This window comes from Hordeum vulgare, chromosome 1H (genome assembly GCF_904849725.1).
Source record: "Hordeum vulgare subsp. vulgare chromosome 1H, MorexV3_pseudomolecules_assembly, whole genome shotgun sequence".
Taxonomy (NCBI): domain Eukaryota; kingdom Viridiplantae; phylum Streptophyta; class Magnoliopsida; order Poales; family Poaceae; genus Hordeum; species Hordeum vulgare.
The window spans coordinates 448197623-448207263 of record NC_058518.1 but is presented as its reverse complement, the minus strand read 5'-3'; the positions used below and the strand labels follow the sequence as shown (position 1 = coordinate 448207263).

At 38.2% G+C, this 9641-nt stretch overlaps 1 protein-coding gene across 1 annotated transcript; it reads left to right on the top strand.

Moving 5' to 3' along the window:
* Positions 1 to 261: 261 nt before the first annotated feature.
* On the top strand, positions 262 to 1162 carry LOC123413597. The gene has a single exon (XM_045106536.1). The coding sequence runs from the start codon at positions 455 to 457 to the stop codon at positions 917 to 919; it is 465 nt and encodes a 154-aa protein (XP_044962471.1). The 5' UTR covers positions 262 to 454; the 3' UTR covers positions 920 to 1162.
* Positions 1163 to 9641: the final 8479 nt, after the last annotated feature.

Below are 9641 nucleotides of genomic sequence, written 5' to 3'. Positions count from 1 at the left end.
TTCCTATTAGCCACCTTCGATAAGGGTAACCAAATTAGTGCATTTGCGGGGTTTCAGTACTTGCCGCATGTGCTTTTCTCCCTGGGTAGACGTAGCCAATTACACCCACCCCTCCATGCATTATCCAAGGCGCCTCACCACCCACATTGCACACCTTTCCTTTCTCACTGCGTATGATATGTGAGGAGAGGAGTTTGAGTAACCTCTGAACACTGTTCATATATATAAATTCACTGGTTTACTACCACTTCTATCCACTGTCCTTTCATGTCATCTAAAAGTACAAACCACCAGCCGTCCTGCACTGTCCAGACTCCGTTACAAATGGGCGAGAGCTCGGCCAAATCAGCACACCACCCCCCTTCTTTCCCTGTCATCTCCTGTGTAAACATCAACTACCACAGGAAGAGGTAGCGTCCTAAGCAGCTGATACTTTGCTAGATCGATCTTGGTCATGGAGAAGATGCAGTGCGGTGCCAAGGGCAATGCTCGCCGGGACGCGGCGGCCAGCGGCTCCGGCAAGCACAAGCGGAAGGGCGGCAAACCGATCAAGGTGGTTTACATCTCCAACCCGGTGCGGGTGTCGACCAACGCGGCGGGCTTCCGCGCGCTCGTGCAGGAGCTCACCGGCCGCCACGCCGACCCGTCCAAGTACACGGGCGGCGGCGCCATCGACGTCGGCGAGAGCAGCGCCGGCAGCCCGGCCGGGCCGCAGATGGGCCCGGCGCCCAGCCCCGGCAGCACAGCGGAATCATCGGAAGGCGCCGCCGCCTGCAGCCACGACGTCCCGGCCGCAGCAGCGCCGGCGGCCTACGAGTACGACGACGAGGAGGACAGCCTCGCGCCGCAGCTGATCGACAACAGGTACTCCGTCTTCTCGCCGCCGACGTTCCTCTACGGCTCGCAAAGCGAGTGGTGAACTGGTGATCGGTCCGTGATCCATCCATCCAAGGCCGCCCAGCCCCCGCAGCAGAAACATGTATGTATTGCGCTTAATTTCATGAGGGTACCCGTATCGTATGTCATATGTGCATGTGTGTTCGATTCTAATAGCTAGGTAGTAGTAGTAACTTATTAGTAACTCAAATTAAACTGTGTATGACTGCTCCAGATTGGTATATACCCCTTTTTCTGTGGGTGAGAAGTGTGTCCTGCAGTTGTATTTCGTGGGTGCCAGCCGATACTTAATCTTTTTTTTTTTGCGCAAGATACTTAATCGGTTGGCTATTAATTAATCGAGGATGATTTGCAATGTGGATGCAAATAATGGATGGTTTGAGACCGAGGGGATCGGATTCTTTTTCCTCTATATATCGATTCCAACACTAGTCTAATGGGTTTTTGATTGCATGCGCGGTGGAGCGACACATGTACACAAAAAGGACCGGCTAGAAAGATTGCCTTGGTGCAAAGCTTGCTCTGAGTGTGCCAGTGATATATGTCGCCACCACATTGGTCTCGGCCGTGTATGTAACCAATGCCAAGGCCTATTTCTAGCTAGCTCTGAGGGCTTGCAGAACTTGCATGCATACTTGTCCCTCACCCAGACACTCCACTGGGAATAACCATATTGACTTTTTCTTCAACTTCCAAATGAATTGGTACGTGCTGTGCAGCATAATGCAAAGATTGATGATCATTTTGTAGGCTTAAGCAGACCATTAGGCCACGCAGTTGTGCAGCATGATCTAATGGGCGTTGCTGATTAGTGGTAAAGAGGACCCACCCAATTAGCTAGTGGGGAGGTTTTCATACTGAAATTTGATTGTAGAATATGTCTTTTTGGTCTGACGACTTTTAACCCAGAATCATTGTACAAATATATATACTACAAAATTGGTGTTAGTGTGACTTATTTTGTGTTGTCCTTTTCGGATTCACTAAGGGGAAAATATTGTATTAATGAGTACTCCCTCCGTCCGAAGATATTTGTCCTAAAAATATATACAATGGATGTATCTTTAACTAAAATAAGTCTAGATACATCCATTTCTAAGACAAGTATTTCCGGACGGAGGGAGTATTAGTTAACTTTGTCTTCTTTGTTTTGTGGACAAGTGATATGCTCCTTCTGAGCATAATACTTACACGATGAGTAATAATCTTAAGACTTTCAGCTAAAGGTATGGATTGTTTATGTAGCTGAAGCTGCTTATATATATATGCTTATATGCTTAGACATGATACTCAAACATAATAAGCAACAAGTCAGATATACTCATTCTGAGTAGAGTTTAGATGATGAGTAGTGTTTATGTTATGCTACTCAAACATACTAAGCAACAAGTCAAATTATAGATTTGGATCTACTTAATTCATTTGATTATATTGTTCATATCTCAGACCGGAAGTCATAGAGTGGATATATTCCCTTGAATCACCAAGGACAGGCTTCTTGTTTAAATGAAATATAATTAGCAAACTTCACAAGAGATAATTATGAAAAGTCGAGTTAATTTGAGGGATCTCTAATTTGGCAATTTTATGACAAGTTTTCAGCTAGCAGTTAACCAGTGGGATATGTACTCGTAGTATCCTGGCATATGCAGATTAAGTTTGAGTAACATAACTGAAACACTAAATATTTCAAAAAAATATGTTCTTTTGACATTTACAAGTAAACATTATTGCTCCTTTAACTTCCTATGTTATCTTCAATATTGTTGACTTGGAAAGAAACATATAAAAACATGTAATTTTGCACATATTTTAAGAAATAGCAGTAACATATCGCAAAAGGGAAAGAATCTTATACTTGCACATGTATGGATCATCTTTGAATTTCAACTTCAGTTTACAATAACATCATTTTTTTTAGAAAGTACACACTTCTGAAGAGCAAAGAATCGGACAGTAGAATTGCAAGGAAGTGCTCCTTCCATTTCAAAAAGTAGTGCATCATCATAAATATTCTTGCATGCATTGCCTCACTTTGTCTCGATTTCAAATATACACACCATAATATGAAGAAAAAAGTACTCCCTCTGATTCTTATTACTTGTGTTAGATTTGTCTATATACGTATGTATCTAACACTAAAACATGTCTAGATACGGATGTATCTAGACGAATCTAAGACAAATAATATGAATGAAAGGGAGTAATTTTTTTCTAAGACATGATCTATTATGAAAAGTAGGGAGTATCATATAAGAAAAGACTATGACCCTATGAATTTACAATCATGAATTTGTATTGAGAATTTTGATGGCTTATATCAAAACTGTCACATCCTTAATTGTATTTTTGTATTGGCACATGAATATGGTTCGAAAAAAATGAAGATAGCTAACGTGAGTGGCTCGAGAGTCAGAACATGGAAACAAGTTAATTAAAGATGTATGGCGTAAATAATAAGTTATATGATCACAAGAATAACAAGTCGTGAAGTAAACAAAAGAATGTAGGGAATAACTACATGGTTATAAGTATAATGAAGAGGCTATAAGTATCAGAGTGATTAAGATATGGTATAACATATGTCGGTAACCATTGGATGTAATGGAATGGTATTAAATACTTTAGACAGTTCATTCCAATTGTATCCTAACTTAACTCGATATTAAATACAACTAACATATTATGCTTCTGATGTTCAAAGGAGATCCTCATCGTATATATTCTAGTGTGTCAAGATTGTGCAGACTAAATTTAATTAGTCCTAACCATAATTATTTGGTAAAAAGAAACTTACCATACTTAATGCCTTACAAATCTTAGTCTCTAGCATTTCTCAATTCTACCTAGCGATTAGTATCCCTGTTTGAGCACATTACCCTTAATGTGATGAAGCATTGAAATAAGTCCATTATCAATCTAAAGTAGAATGGTAACTAACTACTACCCCCTCCATTGCATATTTGTTGTCACTCAAACATATGTATTTATCACTGTATGTTTAAATGCATTCATTTCAGCAACAACTAATATGGGATAGAGGGAGTATGTGTTTACTTTGCAATTTGGGTTGCAAATTTGGTGGTGAAGATCCTTATAATCCACGTTAGCTATAGAATAAGAGCGTGATTAATAATATAGCTAGGTAATTTTATATATTGTTTCCATGTCATTTATAGCTTTTCGTTAATTAGTAATCATTCATATAATGAGTCAGTTTGCTTCATGACAGCTCGCTCCTCCCATTTTTCCTTGTCTTTCCTCGACATAGACGAGAGTGTCAGGCAAGCGGCGTGATGGATATACCCCCCCCCCCCAACCCAGTGTACTTTTTGTGAAGCTTTACCGCCCCCAAGGTTCTCGCACCACATCGTCTTCGTGGTTTCCACAATGATGGATGAGAACGCTGGTGAGCAAAATTTTCGCTAGTTCACCGTCATATGGGGCCATCTATCTAATCTTTTTTTTGCGTCGTCAAAGAACGGGAGCGACATGCGTCACACAGATCCAACGACTAGTGTATTCTTCAACTAGCGGTGTTATTCTATATATAAATATGGTTATAGGATAGCCACTTTGTTGCCCGCAGGCCATATATTACCTAGACGGGTTCCGACACCCCACCCCCCGAACACACATGCGGGGGGATATTCCTGTTCTATCAGTGACCCATTACCCACGCAAGTGGCCTAAACCCGCCACAAAATGTGCCTTTTTGGTACGCCTCGACCGGGAGCCTCTTTGTATGGTAGTTGGTACACACTTTTGAAAAGTTAGAAAACATACTTTTAGAATTTACATATTATAATAAGTATAATTCTAGGCTTATAACCCGCTTATCTGACACTCTCGCCGTGATGCATGTTGTCGAGAGAGGCAAGGTGGCGCTGGTTGAGGGAGGTGAGGCACCACCTATGTCGAGGGAAGCGAGGCCACACACAAAGGATGCATGAGAGGAAAAGTCCGGGAAGGGAGTCCTACTTGTGACTATGCAACACCAACCTACCACATACGACTAGGTGATAGGGATCGGTTGATTCTCTCTAAGTCTACCTTGGAATAGCGTAGTCTTCGATCGATGAAACACATATGAGTGCCTTTCGTGAAGCCTTGGAATGGAGTCTCGTATCAGAATGTGAATCTAAGTGGATGAGAGCATAATAACATCTTATATACTACTCCTTTTATAGTATATAACTTTTTAAGGCCATTCCCATGGCTTTGCTCTTATTAGAGAGAATGGATGTTTGGCTCACGAGCACCATGGAGGCCTTTCTTTGAAAATAATTCAAAATTCAAACTTTTCGGACTCAAAAAAATCTAAAAAAATTATGCAAAATAAACAAGGATGTTATGTATATGTGTGTAAAATTTCAGGATGAAAAACGTTAAAATGCGATCTGTACAAAAAAGAAATTCATGACCTGAGAGGAGGAATAGTATCAAGTGTTAAAAACCTTCGAATTTATGTTCTTTGCACATCCCTCATTTTAATGTATTTTGCCCTGAAAATTTACACACATGTGTGTTACGCCCTCATCTATCTCTGTGTTTTTTTCAATTTTTTTAAATATATAAATATGAGTTTTCATGAAATTTGAATTTCAAATTCAAAGGCCTTCATGAAGGCCGACCTCCAAAAGCAATTTACGCTTATTAGAACGGTTTGTAGTATAAAATACTGCAGTGGAACAATAAATGAAGACGAGAGAGGAGATGCCGATCTTAATGCCGTTTCCTATCCAGTGAAATTAATGCTCTCATCATTTGTGGCTTGTCTCACAGTTTTATCCCTCATTCATTTCTCTTCACAATTAGGCCACAATGTTGAGTTGCAAACATGGTCCCTAAACCAACTACTCATTCGTGTTCAATGAATGTGTGCACGTATTTTTTTTTCACGAATACGCGAAGATTGCGTATCATTACATTTATAAAAAGTTGAAAAAGTATAGTTTTCAGTTACAATAGCCACACATACATAGACCAACGCGAGCACAGAGAACTGAAGCAGTAAGAGGTAGGGGCTGCTTGTCCCCAATACATCAAGAGAGTTCTATCTCTGAGAAATTAGAAATGCCAAGCTATTGACGCCGGCGCTAGCCCATAGGCGCGCGTCTTTTTGGATGTAGTGCAATAGTCTAGCGGTGGATGGCTGAAGGTGATCGTGCACTATTTTTTTCACGAATACGCGAAGATTGCGTATCATTACATTTATAAAAAGTTGAAAAAGTATAGTTTTCAGTTACAATAGCCACACATACACAGACCAACGCGAGCACAGAGAACCGAAGCAGTAAGAGGTAGGGACTGCTCGTCCCCAATACATCAAGAGAGTTCTATCTCTGAGAAATTAGGAATGCCAAGCTATTAACGCCGGCGCTAGCCCATAGGCGCGCGTCTTTTTGGATGTAGTGCAATAGTCTAGCGGTGGATGGCTGAAGGTGATCGAAGATTTAACTTTGACCAACAATTAGCTAGCTAAATGTGGATTATGTATGACAAATATTATATTGTTGGATTTGTATTGAAATATTTTTTAATTGTATGGTTTTGAATTCACATAACTTATACATTAATGGTCTAATTCACGGTCAAAGTTGAATTTAGAAACATGTGCATGCCTTATTCATTAAGAAGTAGATGCAACGTCACCTAGGTAGAGCATATAGGAGATAATGCATTGGGGTGGTTGTCTATAAAAAAATTCTAACACGTAGGATGACTTGTTCAGAGCCAATGTATTAGGTGTGCCCTAAAGCCATAGTAGATTGGTAATTTGACCAACATAATGTGAGTTATATATATCATAATTATATACTTTTAATTACAAACTTTAAATATAATGTTAAATTTTCTAATGATATAACTTGTGTGACATACAATTTTTTATTACTATATTATTCAAATTGTCGATCTACAGGTACGCGTGACAATTTTAGATCAAAAAGGTGTGAAACAAAGTAGGCTAAGCCTCTTTTGAATGAATTTGCCCGTTGCAAGTGGACCATAGCATGGATAAAAATATCTTGACCATCTAGATCGACAAGAGACGTCTCCATGTTATTTGGTTACCTAGGAAAGGGGAAAAGGTTGGTTCATGAGGACCTGAAAAGGTTTAATTAATTTGTCAGTCAATCCACCATGCATGAATCTGCGGGGAGCTACATGTACATCAGCTGAGAGTCAGGTTATTTTTTTAATCAAAAGGGCAGAAGCTTCTACCAATTGCTCCAATCAGAAGAACCTACAATAATTGTGGTGTGTATCCCTTTTGCTGGAGTATCGGAAATTGAAACTTCTACGAACTAGTAAAAATGTGTGTGCATTGCAACGGGCGTACAAAATCGCAAATCGTGATCCATGTGCTATTACATACATTAGTAGAAAAAGGGGCTTTCATCCCAGCTCAATTTACACATTAGTTCCGATTCCATTACGAACCGGGACTAATGTTAGCATTAGTCTCGGTTCGAACGGCAAGGGCGTCGGTCGGTCATTAGTCCCGGTTCAAAGGGACCTTTAGTCCCGGTTCGTGTCTCGAACCGGGACTAAAGGGTTTGGAGGCTTTAGTCCTGGTTCGTGTCTTGAACCGGGACTAAAGGAGTTTTGTATTTTTATTTTTTCCTGTTTTTAAATTTTATTTCTGTTTGTAGTTTCTGTTTTAAATTGCTTATATCTTTTAGGATATTTTTTTTTTGAGTGATTCTTTTTTGCATTAGATTCAAAATTTTGTCTAGTTTCTGTTTGTGCAATTAGTTTTTAAATTTGAATGGTTTAAATTTGAATTTGTTCAAATTTGCTTCAATCCCAAATTGTGAATAACTTGAGTTTACAAATAGTTTTTAATTTAGTTCTTTTTTCTCCTAGTCATCTGTTAGATTGTTATCACAGTAAGATTTATTTGATTATTTTTAGAATAATTTAAATTTGGATTTTAATTAAAACAATATTGTTTTGCTTATATAGTTGTTTTAGTCATTTAATTGTTGTTTTTTTATTATTTTTAGTTAGTACTTTATGTAGATTTTAACATGTTATAGTATGGTGCATATTGAATGCATAAAAAGTCTGAAATTAAAATCATTTTCATAAAATGCCTTTGTAGCAGATGGGTTTTCGTGTGAAACTTTAATACTTCGAAGGATGATCCAGTTTGTACACGAAGTGCATCCAGTTTTTATCGTAACTCTCTCAACTTTTTAGCACATGCCATGTGGATGAAACTATGATACCATGCCAAATTTCAACCTTTTCAGAGTTCATTTGTAGTGCTTTTCAATTTCAGGGTCAATTATCTCAAAAAAGTAAGTAAATGCATGAAAAATACCAAATGAAGTCAGAAAATATTGAAAATTTATGATGTGGCTTTAAATGGTGTATTTTAAACACACAAAAAGTATGGAGTTCAAATAAGTTCAAAAAATGAAATACCTTTGCAATAGATGAGTTTTCGTTCGAAACCCTCATACTTCGAAAGAGATTGTTCATTTTGTACACGAAGTGCATCCAGTTTTTGACGTAACCCTCTCAACTTTTTAGCACATGCTATGTGGGAGAAATGATGATACGATGCCAAGTTTCAACCTTTTCAGAGTTCATTTGTCGGAGTATTCAATTTTAAGGTCATTTAGGTCAAAAAAAAATTCATTAAATGCATGAAAAATAGCAAATGAAGTTATAAAGGGTCGAAATTTAGGATGTGGTTTTGAATGGTTTATATTGAATGGACAAAATGCATAAAATGTCTGAAGTTGAAATAAGTAAAAAAAATAAAATATCTTTCTAGCAGATGGGTTTTCGTCCGAAACCGTGATACTTCGAAGGAGATGGTCCAGTTTGTACACGAAGTGCATCCAGTTTTTGTCGTAACCCTCTCAACTTTTTAGCACAAGCTATGTGGATGAAATGGTGATACCATGCCAAGTTTCAACATTTTCAGAGTTCATTATAATTCTTTTCAATTTCAGGGTCATTTAGCTCAACATAGCAAATAAAGTTAGAAAGGGTTAACTCTCGCTTGGTTAACCTTAGTTGTGATTCTGGCGGGGACGGTGCTAGCAAATGTAGTCGACGGGTATGATTGGACTCTTGGCTAAAGGGGGATTCTGAAATTTTCAAACTCTACCCTCCGTGGACCGTCTTTTTTAGTTTTGTAGAAAATAAACAAAAATGCTAAAATCTTCAAAAAATAAAATCCTTTGAGATATAGTTAGGTTTTAGTGCCTAGTTGGTATACAAATTTTGAGATATGAATTTTGACCGTTATTTCGAAAAAGGGAAAAATGTAAAACGACCATAACTTTTGCATACGACGTCAAAAAAAAGTTTAATATATAAAAAAAAACTAGAGAAAATTGGGAATCGATTTCACCGGGGCTTGCCCGGTGAAGTTTTCTCAGATGCTCAAAATTCCAAATGTAAAAAAAGTTATGGCAAAAAGAAGTTTTTTCCACAAAAATAAGAAAAAATAATTTTATTTAAAATCTTTAGGTTGTTTTCATTGAAATTCACTATTAATATTACTTATTTTGTTTATTTTAATAATTGTTTGAATTCAAAAAATTAAATCATGTGACATGACATCAAACCCTAGGCTGTTTAGGATTGATAGCTTATATTGTCAGGAGAACAACAAGTGCAGACTTGGCAACTAGGGGCGATAGAACCAGGAAGTTAAGCGTGCTCGGGCTGAAGCAGTGAAAGGATGGGTGATCGGCCGAGAAGTTAGACGATTTGAAATG

Coding starts and splice junctions, on each gene's coding strand:
- LOC123413597 (XM_045106536.1), top strand. CDS start 455: ATGGAGAAGATGCAGTGCGGTGCCAAGGGCAATGCTCGCCGGGACGCG.